Source organism: Spermophilus citellus (genome assembly GCF_964194105.1).
Source record: "Spermophilus citellus genome assembly, chromosome: X".
Taxonomy (NCBI): domain Eukaryota; kingdom Metazoa; phylum Chordata; class Mammalia; order Rodentia; family Sciuridae; genus Spermophilus; species Spermophilus citellus.
Genome location: NC_138190.1, coordinates 16,054,876 through 16,072,820, shown reverse-complemented (window position 1 = coordinate 16,072,820; position 17,945 = coordinate 16,054,876). Strand labels below are relative to the sequence as shown.

Sequence of the window (17,945 nt, the reverse complement as noted above, 5' to 3'; positions counted from 1 at the left end):
ATTGGAATATTTGTATATACATAATGAGATATATTGGTGACAAGACCCAAGTCTATACATGAAATTCATTCATTTCATATGCCTTTTATATACATAGCCTGAAGGTAACAGTAAAAAGATGACATAACTGATACAGTGAAAAAAGAATGTGTTCAGAGTAACTAAGCAGGACAGTTACATATCTAAAATACCCGTATTAGCTGTTAACCAACAATAATAAAAAATGATAGACTTCAATCTCTACCTATAATGATATGTTTTGATAAAAAGTTTACTGTACACTCTATTTTATTATTTCAGGTGAGAAAAAAATCACTAGCAGTTGAAGGAGAAGGAGAAATGTGGAGGCATTGTCCTGGATAGCTTTTTAAAATGTTTCCTTCAGAGTCATCTGCTTCATTAATAACATTTTTTTGTCTTAAAAGTCTTTCTTTGATTTTATAAACTGTCATGATCTCTTGTTCTGTTATAAATGCAGACTGACTTTATTTTTTCAATAAGCCCACTATACATTTTCACCATGATACCTATGGACAATTTTTTTCTCTAGTGTTAACAACATCATGTTCAATGACACTATTATCATGATCACAATTTGGCTATTTTACCAAAGGTCAGTGAGAGAACAACTAGAGCTTCACTACTGATGTTAAGACCCCCTTTTATATTCACTTCAATTGATTTCTTTACTGCTTCGTATTAGCAGATGCTTTATAACAAAAAAAATGTTTAAAAATTTAATGTTGTGTCTTTCATAAATTTCTACAACCAGCTTGTTGAACAGTCACAGTTCCCTTCAATTTTCAGTTCAACTTGATAGATCTTTGCTGGTTTAATGATCAGCACAACATTAACTGGAATGGGTTTCTTGTAAAACTGATGGGTGCACTCTTCCAATATATAATCTAGATGCTCATTTTTTGATTTATGGAATGTTTTTCTATTTTTCATTAACTTCCCTTTGCCCACATTCAGCAAAGAACTTCAGCATTTTATCTTTCTATTTCTTCATATTATAGAGGCGATCATTCCAACACCACACTCTTCTGTAAGAGGGTTGACACATCACTGTCCAATTTCTTCAACAGTTCAAATTTCTGTGCTATAAATTAATATAAATACTTCTTCTTTTTTCTTTAACTGTTACTCACAGGAGCATTTGTAGACCTTGTTGAAATTTTCAAAAATAACTTTACCCCACAGAACAGAGAATAAGCACCAAAGGAGGAGGAGGAGGAGGAGGAGGAGGAGGAGGCGGCGGCGGCGGCGGCCGCCGCCACCGCTGCTGCCACGATAGCACCAGTCACTGTGAACAATGTGTGTAGATCTTGGCCGCATGCAGGGCATCATGATGAAACTACAGTTGGTGCATTTGGCTTGCACACATTCCATTTTATTTCTTCTTTTGGGTATGCTTCTGTGGGGAAATCCAGACATGTATGGGAAACAAATATCACAGATAAAGAGGAGGGCGATTTTTTCCCTTGGTGTTATTGGAAAAACCTGTTGTTGGCATGGTTTTTGACTGTGATCCATTATATGAGGTTAGGTATGGCATTCTCCACTTATGATATCATGTCAGTGCTCAAAAAGGATTCAAATTTTGGAGTGTTTTGAATCCTGGATTTTCAGATTAGGGATGCTCAATCTGTAATATGTTTACAGAACCTAAACTAATACTTGGAACATATAAATCCTAAAAAATATTCTTTCTATTCTGTAGAGCCTATAAGTGAATCCAAAGGAGCTTGGTGAAATTATTTTCCTTTCTGGACTAATGAAGAGAAGAGTACATTCACTGTCCACTCTTGACACCATCTTAATATGTCAGAAAGGCCATCACTACTGTATAATGAAAGGAAAAGGATTATTCAGTATTATTTATGTAGTAGATAACACAATGGAATAGTAATGCTGTAGTGCTGATATTCTGAATCGAATATTTTCCCCTTACAGATTTAAGTAAGATATGTCTTAAACATTTGCTTTTCTAAATACAAAATAGTATTGTTTTATAAATATTAAAATATTTCAGAAATATTAACTTATTAACAAAGTAGAAATAAAAGAAGCACTGTAGGGGCATAAATGCCATGATCTCACATTAGAGGTGAAGAAGCTGTTAGGACAGACCAGCATCAATCAAGAAATAAATTTACATACCAAAGTGGTCAGTTGTTTAATAACAAGAAAGGAGATGCCGTTCCACAAAGTATAATGTACTCATAACTCATTTCTAGTAATAAAATATCAACAAAGCCACTAATTCATTCAACAAATATTGATAATTTACCATTTGGAAGGTGGTTTGGTGAAAATAAAACCAGAGTAAAGGATGTTTGATTATGATATAAAGTAGTTCATCCAAATGATGACAGAGTTGAATTATCCCTAATGTAGAACACATTTTCCAATCTCTTTTTGTCACAATGAAAAATTCTTATTTTAAATTACCTTTTCTCTAGGCTATTTTATTGTACTCTAAACTTGCTAAATACTACAATCTTCAAATATTATATTTCTCTACTATACACCATAAAACAGTTATAATCAATATTTTTGATATATCTATAAATTTCCTTAAAGATATACACTTAACTGATGTGGTCAGTAGATTCTTAAATTTATTGCTCACATTTTTTTGTAAGAATATTTCTATTTAGAAATATTCTCTAATGAGATGAAAATTCAAATATACTTACCACATGAAGAATTTTATTCTCTGTTTCATATACAGTACAATCCTAAAAAAGAAACATGCACATTAGTTTCAAAAAATCAAGCATTCGTTAAAAAATATTTTGTGAGAAATTGCACTATAATTTGAAAAATCTTGAAATTTCATATAAAAAAGAAATATGAATAGAAAAAAAACTAGACTTGCTATTTCCAAAAATATTAGTAGTTGTTAGCTTAGATGATCAACTAAAAAATATATTTTTATTTTTGTCTAAGCATAGTTTCTAAATCATAAATTTTAAACATATATAATAAAGGATAACACATATTAAGTACACTTTTAAAAGAAAATTGAAAAAATTATTATAACTATTTTTCATCTAAACTTTTACCTGTGATAAATATATTTTGTTGAAAAAATCTCTAAGACTTTAAACACCAATTTATTATATATTAGAACATTAAGAAAACATTAATATTTATTTGAATAGCCACATCAAAATTTTATACTTTTATATTTTCAACTACTGTAAACTATATTATATTATATATGTAAAATCACTACACATTAATACCAAGTTTATAGTTCTCATCTAAATTTGATTCCCTGAAATTACAGAATCTTCTTCAAAAATTCCACCATTAATGGAACACTATTTGACCAGTTATCCCGCTCCTCAGTATATACCCAAAGGACTTAAAATTGGCATACTACATTGATGCAACCACATCTATGTTTAAAGCAGCTCAGTTCACAATAGCCAAGCTATAGAACCAACCTAGGTGTCCTTCAAGAGATGAATGCATAAGGAAAATGTGGTATATATATACAATGGAATATTATTTAGCAACAACAAAGAATGAAAATATGGCATTTGCTAATAAATGGGTGGAACTGGAATACATCATGCTAAGTGAAATAAGCCAGTCCCAAAAAACTAAAGGCCAAATGTTCTCTCTTATTGTGGATCTAACCTAATACAAGGGAGACTGAAGAGGGGAAGAATAGATGTCCACTGGATTAGACAAAGGGGAATGAAGGGAATGGAAGGGGAGGGGGATAAGAAGGACAGTAGAATTAATCAGACATAACTTTCCTAGCCTCATATTTGAATACATGACCAGGGTAACTCTGCATTATGTACAACCACAAGAATAGGACCCTAATTAGATTGTTTTATTCCATGTAGGTATAATATGCCAAAATAAATTCTACTGTCATGTATATCTAAAAAGAACAACAAAAAATATGAATGCAAACAAAAATTCCATAATTGCATTTTTTAACCTGCAACTGATTGAAATGCAATAAGAAGTGATAATAATAAGTTGATCTTTGCTTAGACACTTAATGTCTCTATGGCTCAGTTTCCTCAAGAAGATTATAAAATGGGCATGATATGTACTAGTAGTAGCTCAATAACAGTATTGTAAAAAAGAGAAAATGAGATAAATTGAACAGCACAGAAACTGATATATAGGAAGTGATAAATGTTTTAGCATGTAAAATTGTTCTGTATCATTAATTTTTAAAAACTATATTTACTTCAAAATATAAAATTAACTATTATTTTGCACATTTTGAAAAAATACCCATATTTCACAGTACTGCATAGTTTAAAGAATGATAATCCATTTCATTTTTTTCCCTGAATTTAATTTTTTTTAAAAAAGGAATTTTGTTTGACACAGTTTTTTAAATGTTATTTCCCTATAATAACTTTTCAAGTATGCATTCATATCACAGGCAAAAACCTTTTTTCACAGGCAAATTTTCAAAAAAATATTTAGGTCTGATTAATTCTATAAACTAACAGAAATATTTATGATTAAGTCTTGCTTTTCTGATAGACCTCATGTGCAAAAGGAGAAATTTGCTACAAAGAGTCATATATATGTATACGCTTATTTACACAAAGTCAATATTTAATTAATTCTAAATTATATAAACACAGAAACCAAGGTAAAGACAGAGCATTTATATTTAGAAAATGTACTTGTACTTCCATCTGAATTTATGAGAGTTCAATTTTATAGAAATCAATTTTAAACACAATTGCAATGGGAAGAGATAAGTTGGGAAAACCTGGGAAGTTGCCCAGATTCCCCATGCTGCTTCTACAGCTTGCGATAGCTACAATGGATGCAAGCTTCATATGCCTACCTTTCAGAATCACAGGATATAATTAAATGTTCAACTTCAAAGTGATTCTTTTCCTCAAGGAAAAAAGTAAATATGATAAACTTATACACTACTAGTAGTATAATAATCACATATAAAGTAACGATTTCAAGTCTCTTTAAAATATAATAATTTACTCATACATCCCCACTGTGATATAATAAAAAGGACTGTTAAAAGAATCTTAAATTGTTTCCAGTAATCGTATTGCTTATTAGTAGTAGTGTTATTATTGTGCTAAATCTGTAGTGTGTGCTTTCTAAGATGAAACAATTAAACAATTATGTGACTGCCTTTTAATCACTCCTGGTGTCATTGGTAATTATTTTTAGCATAGGGAAAGCAGATACATATGTATGATTGAAGAAAACCCTAGCATTTCTTGTTGTATTATGTATGCACGTCTATATACTTATTTCTTAGCTCTGCCCACTGAAAACGCAGAGAAACAATGACCAATCTAGTGACAACAAACTTCCACAGTTTGTAGTCTTGAAATACCATTTTCTGGGCTGGGTTGTCACTCAGCGGTAGAGTGCTTGCCTAGCACATGTGAAGCACTGGGTTCTATCCTCAGCACCACATAAAAATAAATAAAAGTATTGTGTTAATCTACAACAAAAAATATTTTAAAAAAGAAGACCATTTCCTAAGTTTTGGAAAATGGCTGATTTGAGATCTGGGATGGAAATTTATAAGGTGTGCTTGGATCATATTGTGATACAAGATATAAGTAAGCTACTAAAGACTGCTAGGGTAGTGTCAACAGGATTCAGGAGTCGATATGAAGAGATTGCCATGGGTTAAAGATGGAACAATCTGAGCAACTAAAATGATAAAAATGCAGTGATGGAAGCATAGTAAACACTACTAAATATTAAATACATTAAAAGTCCTATGCATAAATATTAAATTTTAAATCCACAAATTATTATGTTTTAAATAAGAGGTGTCCTCCTAAGCAGAAGAGTCAATGCAGCAATGTTCAGAGGTGAAATGATGAGATTGTAAGTGGTGTAACCTAAATGGTAAATTAATCCATTTGATGGATTAATAATTTGAAAGGACTAATATACTGGGTAGTCACTGTAGGCAGATTGGGCATGGATGAGGAAATAGGTCTCTTGAGATGTGCCCTTGGGGACAATATCTTGACCCCCTAGCACTTCCCTCCCTCTGATTCCTGGTTGCTATGAACTGAGCAGCTTTCCTCCACCATACCCTTCTGCCATGATTTTTTACCTCACCTTGGTCACAGAGTAAACCTCTGAAACTGAGATCCCAAACTTCTTCTCCTATAAGTATTTTTTTGTCAGATATTTTAGTCACAGTGATGAAAAACTAACACAGAAATACAAACCTAGAATTGGAGTCACTGTTGTGACTGACCTGACCATGTGGTTCAAGCCTTTAGAACTAGTTTGTGGAAAGAATTTGGAAAGATCAGAGATATAGGCTATAGAATCCTTAGAATGTTGTAAGCAGAGCTTAACAGGTGATTCTGGTGGGAGCTCAAAAGACCAGAATGCTGATAAAAATGCACACAGTAAATACTGTGCCTATGAGGTTTCAAAAGGGAATGAGGACTCTATTGGGAACTGGAGTAGAGGCCATTTATTTTACTTCTTGGCAAAGAATTTGTCTATATTTTGCCCATGTCCTGCAACTTTCTGTTAGGCTGAAAGAAGGCCTGGAAGGCCAGGCAAAGTGTAGCAGAGTCAGAATTTCTGTAGGCAATCATTGAGAGGGTGATGTGTGAAGCTGTGTGAAGAAAGGCAAAGCTGCAGGGGCAACTCCCACCTCCACCCCTGGATTAAGAGATATCAGTAACATAGAAAACCTGAGGAAAAAGCTGCTGGTTTCAGACAGAACTAGTCTGAGAGACAGCCCATAAGCACTGCAACCAGCAAGGCCATAGGGGCATGGCTGCCCAAGCCCTTTGGAGCTCACGTCTCACCAATATATGCTCTGGATTCTGGACATAAAGTTATAGAACTTACTATTTGCCCAGCTGGGTTTCAATCTTACTTTGGTCCCATTCCTTTTTTCTATGTGCCATCTCTCCCCTTTGGAATGGAAATGTTTACTCTGTGCCATTATATATTGGATGTATATAATTCACTTTTGATCTTCATAGAGGCTCATAGCCAACAGTTGACCTTAAGTATTAGAGGGGACTTTGGACTTTGACTTCTGGGCAGTGCTGAAACTGTTAAGACTGTGGGGACTCTTGGAGATGTATTAAATGCATTTTGCATTGGGAGATGGGCATGAACTATTTGGGGATGGGGTGGAAAGTTATGGTTTGAATATGAGGTGCCCCCCAAAAGTTAAGGAAACAATGAAAAAATGTTCAGAAGTGGAATAATTCGATTACAAGAGCTGTAACCTAATTGGTGGACTAATGCATTTGGTAGAATACAAATTTGAAAGGACTACTGTACTACGGTGATCACCATAGGCAGATGGGGCATGGCTGGGGGAAGTAGACTTCTGAGGTTGAGCTCTTGGGGATTATATCTTGGTCCCTGCACCCCTCCCTCACTCTCTGCTTCCTGGTTGCCAAGATCAGCTTTTCTCTGCCACACCCTTTTGCCACGATGTTCTGAACCATGAACCCAGAGCAACTGAGCTGGCCAATCATGGACTGAACCTCTGAAACTATGAGCTCAAAATAAACATTTTCTCCTCTAAGTTGTTCTTGTCAAGTATTTTGTTCACAGTGATGCAAAGATGACTATCATACTAACATATGCAAAGTATATGTGGTATTATCGTAATGATAATAAAAATTAAACTAACTGAAGAATGTATAATAGATATATAATTCTCAATTCAGGAAATATTAATCAACTCTGCTAGAAATAAACAGATAAATAAATAGTAAAATTTAGGGAGAAAGACTTTCACAAAAAAAATGTTAAAACATGTAGCACTCAAGAGGTTTTCATGCAGTTTCAAGTTTTGATAACTTCAGAAGAATAAATGCCACAAAATTATGTAAACCAATGTGAAAGGACAATTATTTTTATTTACAAAATACTGATCCATTTCTTACTAAAATTCAACATGAGCACTGGGTTGTGCTATACATTGCTCTAGTCAAATTTTAAGTTTTGTAACTTTCATCAGCTGTGGCATGGTGTCTGAAAGGATCATATTTGTAATCCTGGATTTAAGATTATTTAAAAATTTAAATATTGGTACATACTTGACAATTTTGACATAACCCCACAAAACAAAGGGAAATACATGAAGTGCATTGTATGTATCAATATAAGGGAAATATATGAGGTGACTAAAGTGGCCAAGTTTTTCTCAGATCAAAGTCTAAAAAATTGTCATATACAAATATTAAAATTCAAAAGTTGTTATGTAAAATATGATTTTAAAAGACATTAAATAACTATTTTCAATTACATTTTTGTAAGTTTGAGAAGTTTTTAAAGCTTAAATTTGCACTAACACATATGAGACAGTTTGGAGAAGTGCCATAGAGGCACAATTATGGGACTGGAAGAACAGTCCCTTAACTTAGCTTCTTTCTCTAAAAAAAATCAGGATAGGCAGCTTTTAATTAGATCTTGGAAACAGTAGGTTTTTAGATAGGGAAAGGCATGGCTGTAAAAGCCATGTACCTATATTTAAGCATAGTAAGTTATTGCAATAATTTTTAGATTTAGTCCCCCCCACATTTGTAAATCTATTAGGGAATAGGTTAAAATGCAGTGTCCCAGGTTTCATACCCCAGAAATACAGAATCAGGAGATTTAGAATAGAAGCCTCCATGATGATTTTGATGATAGTTGGTATTTTGAGAAACACTTGATCTATTTTACGGGATTACCTTATGATAGAGGAACATCAACTCAAACCAAAAATTATCAAATATACAGAATTTATAAATCAGTAAACTGACTTAAAAACAGTATCTGCTGGCTCACTCTAAACAGTTGTCATTTCCTTAAAACTGTGTGTTTCAGTTACACATTCCCACAATTTTTTTCCTCCCAGAAAACTTACCTTTAAAATAGCTTACTACTTTGGAACAGCTGCTTCTACTTATTTGAATCTTTACCTTCTTTTAGCAAGATCTGCTTCTTCCTTATTGAAAGCCAGGGGCTTACACAAGGGTGTAAAGGTGAGGACACAGCATATTGAAAATCAAATAAAAAAACAAAACCACACAGACAATGCATATTAACATGCTACTTTATATTAGGGTGAAGAGAAACTAAATGACTACATCCTATTTTCTTAAGCAATAATTTTATGTAATTCATTTTATCATGCTAAATATTTAAATAGCACTATTTACTCTGGGGTATTCATTTTATTAGTAAGTTATTTGACTTCCATCAAAATGTGATTTTAAAATATTTGCTTCACAATTGTGGCTTTTATTAATATTTCAGGGCCAAAGCTTTTCCCAAAATTTGTATTTCAGGTTTTAAAAAGAAAATAACACTACATACGGAGAAATCTATATTTCATATACCTATTCATGTTATGGGAATGTACATCTCTGACATTCTAGTTATCTTTAGATGAAGATTAAATTTAGATTTTAAAAACTGAATTTAGAACTTTGGCACCATATATTCCCTTCAGCAGATCAAACTGTCTTTTCTCTTCAGTAGCTCAAGCTGTCTTTTACAATACATGTAAAAAATGTATGTGTTTCTTCTTTATTCTTTTACATACAATGCTTCTACAAACTATATGATGCACATTTAAAGGGGTGAATTCCTAATGAGAAAATATTCATAAAAACAAGGAACATCTCATTTTGATCACTTCTCTTTTTAGAAAAGTATATGCATTGAAACATCTTCCCAAAGATGAGCTACACAGCCACGCATAACGTAACAGTTATATTTTCTGTGCAAAAATGTTGTAATTGTGAAACTGAGCAAAATACACAGAACAAATTTTATTCCAACATGTTACCATTGATATTCCATACTTGGTCAACAAGTTTTAAGCACCTGGAGTCATAATGCTCAGAATAAGTTGTACTTTTCATTAAGTGTCTATTATAGTCATAATAATAGTATATAGGCTATTAATATTAAATACATAGAGAGTGGAGGGAAATAGTTTATGCCTCTAGTGCTATATACAATTGTATTTCATAGAAACTTCATAAATAAACATGTTGTAAACTTTCATCTATCTCACTGTATATATTATAGTATACTTTTCCAATTAATAAAAAATATCATTTTGCTTAGAAATCTTTGATAATGGTATGCTTATACCACATAATTTAAACATATTCTCTTATTAAGCTATTGGAATGTCTTTATATGCCTAAGTGATTAATTCCAGCAATGAGTTAGTGTCATATTATTTTTTATTTCATTTCTTCCTTTCTGCATTTAAATCAAAATTCAGTTCATCAAAATGTTTTGTGGCATCTTAATTGTGGTCCTTGCCCATCATGATTGCATTGCTCAGTGGGAAATAAAACATTAAAAAATATTACAAGGTAGACAAGATAAATGCTAACAAAAGATCCCATAAAATGGAGGAAAATTCTGATTTGATAATCCTGGAATATCTACCTAGGGGAGATGATACTTTAGCTGGCTACAAATGGCTTTCAAATCTGAAAATTGGTGATTCAGAGGAAAAAAAAATTTCTTCAGAGGAGTGTGAACTTTACTCCCATACATGGGAACTTATAGAGATGTTTGAATACTGAATTTATGTTTTACAAAAATGATGATGAAGAAGTTACAGATTTTGAAGGGTCAAACTTAGAAGTACGAAGATCAGTTAGACTGCACTTTCAAAATAAAATGTTATAATCAGGGCTCAAACTGAGGTTATGATGATGGAGGGGGAATGAGGTTAAGTGGATGATATGCAAGTAGAAATGAGAGAATTAGATGACTGATCGCACACAGAGGACAATGAGGAAAGTTAAACACAACTTCAGGGTTTTAAATTTGAGCAAATGAATGAATGGTATATTATAAATGGAGAAGATAATTTGGGGAGATTAAAATAATCATATTTTGGGCATGTGAAATTAGGAGTGGCTGAAAGATGAAACATACTATATAGAACTGTCTAGAAAGCAGCTAAGGAAATTGAATTAGAACTGAAAAAGAGCCAGATCTTTGAGATATTTACATTAAGGTGATAATGCAAGCTATAAGAAAACAAAATCAATGTATAATAAAAATCAGAATATGTATGATAGGAATACAGATAAGGATAGAATCTCAGAGGATACTTACTTAGGAGCCAGATAGAGGAAGAGTTAGTCACAAGGCTAGGATTAAATGAAGAAAGTGATAGTAAAGAGACAAGATAGCATAGTTTTAGAGCTGGACCTTTTTTAAATACTTATTTTTTAGTTGTAGTTGTCAATACCTTTAACTTTTTATTTAATTTTTTATGTGGTGCTGAGGAATGTTTATAGCAGCACAATTCACAATAGCTAAACTGTAGAGCCAAACTAGATGCCCTTCAGTGAATGAATGGATAAAAAATGTGGCATATATACACAATGGAATTTTACTCAGCAATAAAAGAGAATAAAATCATGGCATTTGCAGATAAATGGATGGCATTAGAGAAGATAATGCTAAGTGAAGTTAGCCAATCAAAAAAAAAAAAAACAAATGCCAAATGTTTTCTCTGATATAAGGAGGCTGACTCATAGTGGGGTAAGGAGGAGAAGCATGGGAGGATTAGATGAATTCTAGATAGGGAAGAGGGGTGGGAGGGGAAGAGGGGGCAGGGGATTAGCAAGGATGGTGGAATGTGACAGACATCATCACCCAAAGTACATGTATGAAGACACGAATTGGGTGTCAACATACTTTATGCACAAGAGATACAAAAAATCGTGGTATATATATGTCCAATAAGAATTGTAATGCATTCTGCTGTCATTTATTTCTTTAAAAAAATCAATTAAAAAGATAGTTTTAGAAAGGGAGAAAGGATCAACGGTATTGACTTTAAGTGAGAGACTGAGAAAATTGACCAACAGAAACTTTGGATATCAGTTCTAATATAATGACAGAGATGAAACTTTAGTTGAAAAGGATAAGCAGTGGAATTTAGATGTGGAATTTAGATGTTCTTCTAAGAAATGTTTTGAGATAGAAAAGTACTATAAAAATATTTTCGTGGGGAGCAGGGTCAAAGTGATAGGGGAAAAGGGAATAGAAAAGAAGCTAAAGAGAGGCAGTTTAGAACTTACCATCATATTCTAATTTATGAGAACTAGATGAACATATTTAAATAACTCAGCTAATGTAAAAATTATAAATTGAAAGAATGTCAAAACAATGCTTTATATAACATGATTCTGAGCACACACATAAAATATCCGGACTGAAGAGTGATTAAAAGGAAAAACAACAACATAATTCACAATAGCTAAGCTATAGAACCAACCTAGATGCCCATCAACAGATGAATGAATAAAGAAATTGTGGTATGTATGTATGTATGTATGTGTGTGTGTGTGTGTGTGTGTGTGTGTGTGTGTGTGTAATGAAATATTACTCCGCCATAAAGGAGAATGACTTTATGACATTCATTGGTAATGTTAAGTGAAATAAGACAATCCCGAAAAAACAAAAGTCAAATGGTCTCTGTGATATGTGGAAGCTAATCTACAACAAGGGGAATGAAGGGAAAGGAGGGGATTAGAAATAGGAAAGATAGTGGAATGAATCTGATATAACTTTCCTATGTACATATATGAACGCACCACAGTGAACCTCAATATTGTGTATGTCTACAAGACTGAGATCCTAATCAAAATAAGATATCCATGCTTGGATAAATATATATAAATGAACTCTACTTTTATGTATAACTAAAAGTAACCAATAAAAATAAAATGGAATATAACTACATTGCATCTAAAAACAGTATAATAAAGTTGCAAATTCATCAACTAGGGGAAAGAATGCACAGATCTTGTTAGAAAATTAAGAAAGGTAAAGACTGCCAAGAAAAGATTTATATGAGCTATTTATTCCTCAGAGGAAAGAGAGACTATGATATAGTAAGGACTGCAGTTAATTACTTGGAGAGGAGCAAAAGCAAAATTTATTTTGTAAAAAGAAAGGAAAAACTCTATTTTTCCCACTAGTTTTGATCCATTTTGTAAGTGCTTTTACATTTAAAAAGTTTCTAACAACTTTTGCACACGTGAAGGAGTATATTCCATTTTTAGTAATGAGCTATAACACATTTTCCACTTATTCTCAGTCTGATTACTTTTATAGTTTTCTGCCTTACAACATCTCAAGCTGAGTACTGATAGATGACAAAATTACTTCATCAAGATACTTTCATGCATACATACAGCAATGGCCCAAAATAACACTCTCTTATAAAATGTGCTGGGACAACAAATGTTTTATGTCCATGCTGTCCAATTCAACAGCCATTAGACAAAGTGGCCACTAAGCACCTGAAATGTGGCTACTGCAAAATAGGAACAGAATGTATAATTTCACTTAATTTACATTTCAATAGCTATATGCAGCTAGTTGTTACTGTATTAATATCACAGGTCTAAAGAAATATACTGTAGACTGTTCAAAAGTTACAAAACATGAAGCCATTTAACAAAAATTCCAAACAAATAAGACAATATCTAGCAAAAATACATGAAAGGACTTAATTTCCAGACATGAATCAAATGCTTCCCTTATTATTCTTTCAGCAAAAGGCAGATTCCCATCTTAAGACATCTGTACTAGCAGAGCAGTACAACGAAACCAATTCTCTCTGTAGAATAATATATGGAAAAAAGCTTTGAAAAGGAGATCAAAGTATCCATCACACAGATTTGTGAACATAGAGAAAGTATGTGCCAGGGACAAAAGACTTGAAATTTATGGAAGATGAAAGTCCAGATTAAATTTAGATTCATCAAAAACTGATAGGTGACCATCCAGATTGTAAAGGAAGGTGTTCATGGTGAATAGACAGGCTCTGGCATTCTTGAAAGTGTTACCTAAATGCCATAGTTTGGCTCCAATTTCATCTCTAAATGTCCTTGGAAAATAAGGCAGATGTATAATTTCCCTACAAATACTTCCTTCGCACTTTCTTCGTTATTTGACCAACTCAATGACCAAAAATGTGTTCATGTTTCTATCATCATTGTTTTGAGAGAAAAAAAGGGAGGCTATTTGTTGAAATTTTTAAAATGACAAACTTTTGCAAGAATTATCTAAGATCTTTATTAGACTAAACAGGGTTATGAATTATAAAGAAAGAACAAAAAAATAGGTTGGAAGGAGTATATAGGTGGGCATGATCTTAATGGTCATCTATCCCCCTGCTTTACAGATAAAGAGACAGACAGAGAAGGTAAATGATTCTCTTGAGTAGGCACAGACACTTAGCAATAAAACTGTGACTATGACTGTTATCTTTTTTTAATATTTATTTTTATTTGAAATTGGACACAATACCTTTATTTAATTAATTTTATGTGGTGCTCAGGATCGAACCTGGGGCCTCGCACATGCTAGGCAAGTGCTTTACTGCTGAGCCACAGCCCCATCCCTGACTGTTGTCTTTTAATACTTCCCCTGTTCATTCCACCACAACCCAAAGCATTTGTTATGTATTGGATCTATAATGACCCCCCAAATCTCATATGTTAAAGGTTTGGTCCCAATTCCTGGAAGTGACTGGATCATGAGGGCTCTAACCTCGTCAATGAATTAATCCATTGCCTTCAATGGATTATTTGGTAGCATTATTGGGAGGTGTTGAATACTCTAGGTAGCAGGGTCTAGTTGGAGGGAGGAGTCACTGGGGCCATGCCCTGGGAGAATACATCTTTTCCCTGGACCCTTTCTTTGCTTTCCAGTTGCCATGAGGTAAATAGCTCTCTTCCACCATAATATTTTGCCTAGCCTCAGTCCAAAGCAATGGAGCCAGCTCATCATGGATGGAAATCTTTGAAACCATGAGCCAAAATAAATCTTTCCTCCTTTAAGTTCTTTTTCAGAGAGTTAGTCCCTGCAATAAAAATGTGACTAACACAAAAGTCCTTACTCTAATGGAAGTTAGTATCAGATTGTCAAAGAAGTAAACAACTTGTTTCTAAGGTAAATACAGTTAATTACTGAATTGCTTTTTTCTATTAACATTAATATCTCAGGTTCTAACATGGTTAATCATAGTCTGCATTATATGGGAGACCCAATGAATTATCGTTCTCTTAGACAAGCATAATTAGTAGAGAAAAATAGTAATAACCATGCCTATACCCACTTCACAGAGTTGCCATGAGCATAACAACTGTGTTTACCTACCTACAAACATTAAGTTACATGGTAATGTTCTATAAAACACACAAAAAAGGCAAATGTTAGCTGTTGACTGGATGTAGGAGTAAGAAATTAGATGATCTCTAAGATCCCTTTCAACAAAAGGCCCTGACTCCATAATTCTATTTTTCAGTTGTATTTACACCCACAACTGTAGTCATTTTCCACCTACTATCTTCAATGATGTATTCTATACACATTTATGGATATTAAATGGACTATATGCTTAAATGGTGATAACACATTAATCAATATCATGATACATTAAGGAAGGATATTTAGCAAACATAACATCAATGTCAATTACCTAACAACACAGTAGTGATGTGACCTATACTTGGCACACATTTCTTGATCATTGACTTCTTACCATAGCATTATGTCAAGTCATGTATTATTTTATTTAGTAGTCTAGAGAAAAATATGCACATACAATCTAAAATATATGAGGGTGAAAAAAACAATGAAATAAAATTCTAAAGGGAAAAAGTAACAAATGGCTCAAATTATGGCAAGAAAAAACCCCACACGACTGTGCATGCAATATAAACTGGTAGCCACAGGCAACAAAAGCAAAAGTAAACAAATGGGACTATATCAACCTAAAAAGTTTTGGCACAGCAAAAGAATCAACAAAACAAAAGAATGGAATAGATGATAATATTTGAAAACCATATATCCAATAAGGAATATACAAAATCTTAAAAGAACTTACAACTCAATAGCAAAAAATAAATAAACCTAATTTAAAAATGGGCAAAGGACCTGAAGAGATATTTTGCCAAAGATATATTTTGGCCAACATGTATATGAAAAGATGCTCAAAATCACTCACAATCAAGGAAACGCAAATCAAAACCAAAATGAGATATCATCTCATAACTGTGAGGATGACAATTATCAAAAAATCAAAAGATAATAAGTGTTGGTGAGGATGTAAGTTGGTATTGTTGGTAGTAATGTAAATTTGTATAGTCAATATGAAAAAAGCAGTAAGGATGCTCAAATAGTTAAAAACAGAACTACCATATGATCCAGCAATCTCACTTCTGTGTATATATCCAACAAAGTAAATAAATAAAAATAAATAAAATCACTATTTCAAAGAGATTTCTGTACTCTCATATTCATTGCAACCAAGATACACAATATCTAAGATACAAGAAAAAAACCTACGTGTCTCACATTGGTAAATGTTTTAAAAATGTAATATATACACAAGTGCACATGTGTGTGGAAACATTATTCAGCCTTAAAAAAGAAGGAAATCTTGCCATTTGAGACAACATGGATGAACCTGGTGTATGTTATGCCAAGTGAAATAAGCCAAACATAAAAAGACAAATAATTCATGATTCTCAATATGGAATCTAATAAACAAAGTTTAAGTCATAGTAACAAAGAATGGAATGATGGTTATCAGGAATAGGGGGTGGGAGAATGATACTAATCAAAAGGTACAAAATTTCAGTCACCAGATGAACAACTCTGGAGACCTAATGCACAGCATAGTGACCATAGTCAACAATAATGTACTGCATACATAAAATTTACTGAAAGGGTAGATCACCCACCCCACATTTGTAACTATGTGGTAATAGACATATTAATTAGCTTGTTTGTGGTAATAATTTCACAATGTACACATATATCAAAATATCATGCATATACCTTAAATATATATAATTTTGTCAATCATATCTCAAAAAGGCTGTAAAAATGTAAATTGATATCTACAAAGAGAGAAGCAGGCAGATGCTAAGGAAGCAAAGAAGACCACCAACATAAGCAGTCTGAGGAAGTGAGAAAGGCATTTAGGTGAAAGTGAAAGCATAATTAGAGTCTGGAAGAATAAACAGGGATTATCCAGGCATAGGGTAAGGCACACTCAAGGGATAAGGAGCAACATGGTTAGAAAGGCATAGGGGTGAGAACCAGATGTATGCAGGGAATTAGACATAGTTGGTTCTTATTAAATTCAAAATGTGAAGTAAGAAAAACTGAAATAGGAGATTAATAAGGTAGGCTGGCACTCAACCATTCTTAAAGAATTTATTTATGTTGTACATGAAGTGGGGATTTCAGAAGAGATGTAGGCAGAAGTGTTATGATCAAATGCACCATTGATATCAATTCCTCTGGTTGTTATATGATAAGAGGAATAAAGAAGAATTAGGGAGATTTCTGCCGATAAGGTTTTCTACAAAAATTTATATCTGATTTTCTTTCATTCTATATGCTACATAAGATAATCCTCATTACAGAATGGCTTTGGGTATAGTTCATTTACAATTGGCTAGGTCAAGCAAATATTATTATTATATTAAAAATGACTCAGTCCTTGTATCCAAATTATAGAAAATTTCTGAAGCAAAATTTGTAAATGTAATACAAAATTGTTACAGCAAATGATTAACAGAATATTTGTTGATTTAATTATCAATAAATTAAAAATAAGATGGATTTTCAGGCTTTCTAAAGCTTGCATTTAATACTTTTAAAATTCTCATAACTGGGCAAATCACTTAATCTGTCTGTGTCTGTTGCCATTATGTAAAACTGAGATGAAAATATCTACTTCCAAAGTTTATTATAAGGATCAAATGAGATGATGTATTTAGAAATGCCTTGTAAATTGTGAAATATTATACAAATAGTTGTTCTCTTAGAGACAATATTTTTTTTCTTTTTTGCAGTACTGGGGATTGATTATAGTGGTGCAATTACCACTGAGCTACATCCTTAGCCCTACTTAT

At 32.8% G+C, this 17,945-nt stretch overlaps 1 protein-coding gene across 6 annotated transcripts in view; it reads right to left on the bottom strand.

Moving 5' to 3' along the window:
• CNKSR2 (connector enhancer of kinase suppressor of Ras 2) overlaps nucleotides 1-17,945 on the bottom strand; it is a 287,398-nt gene that overhangs the window by 186,585 nt on the left and 82,868 nt on the right. For all 6 annotated transcript variants that reach the window (XM_081278357.1, XM_081278358.1, XM_081278359.1 and 3 more), the window contains exon 5: nucleotides 2,703-2,744. In XM_081278357.1, coding sequence (XP_081134483.1) covers nucleotides 2,703-2,744 — 42 coding nt within the window. The remainder of the gene's footprint in view (nucleotides 1-2,702; nucleotides 2,745-17,945) is intronic.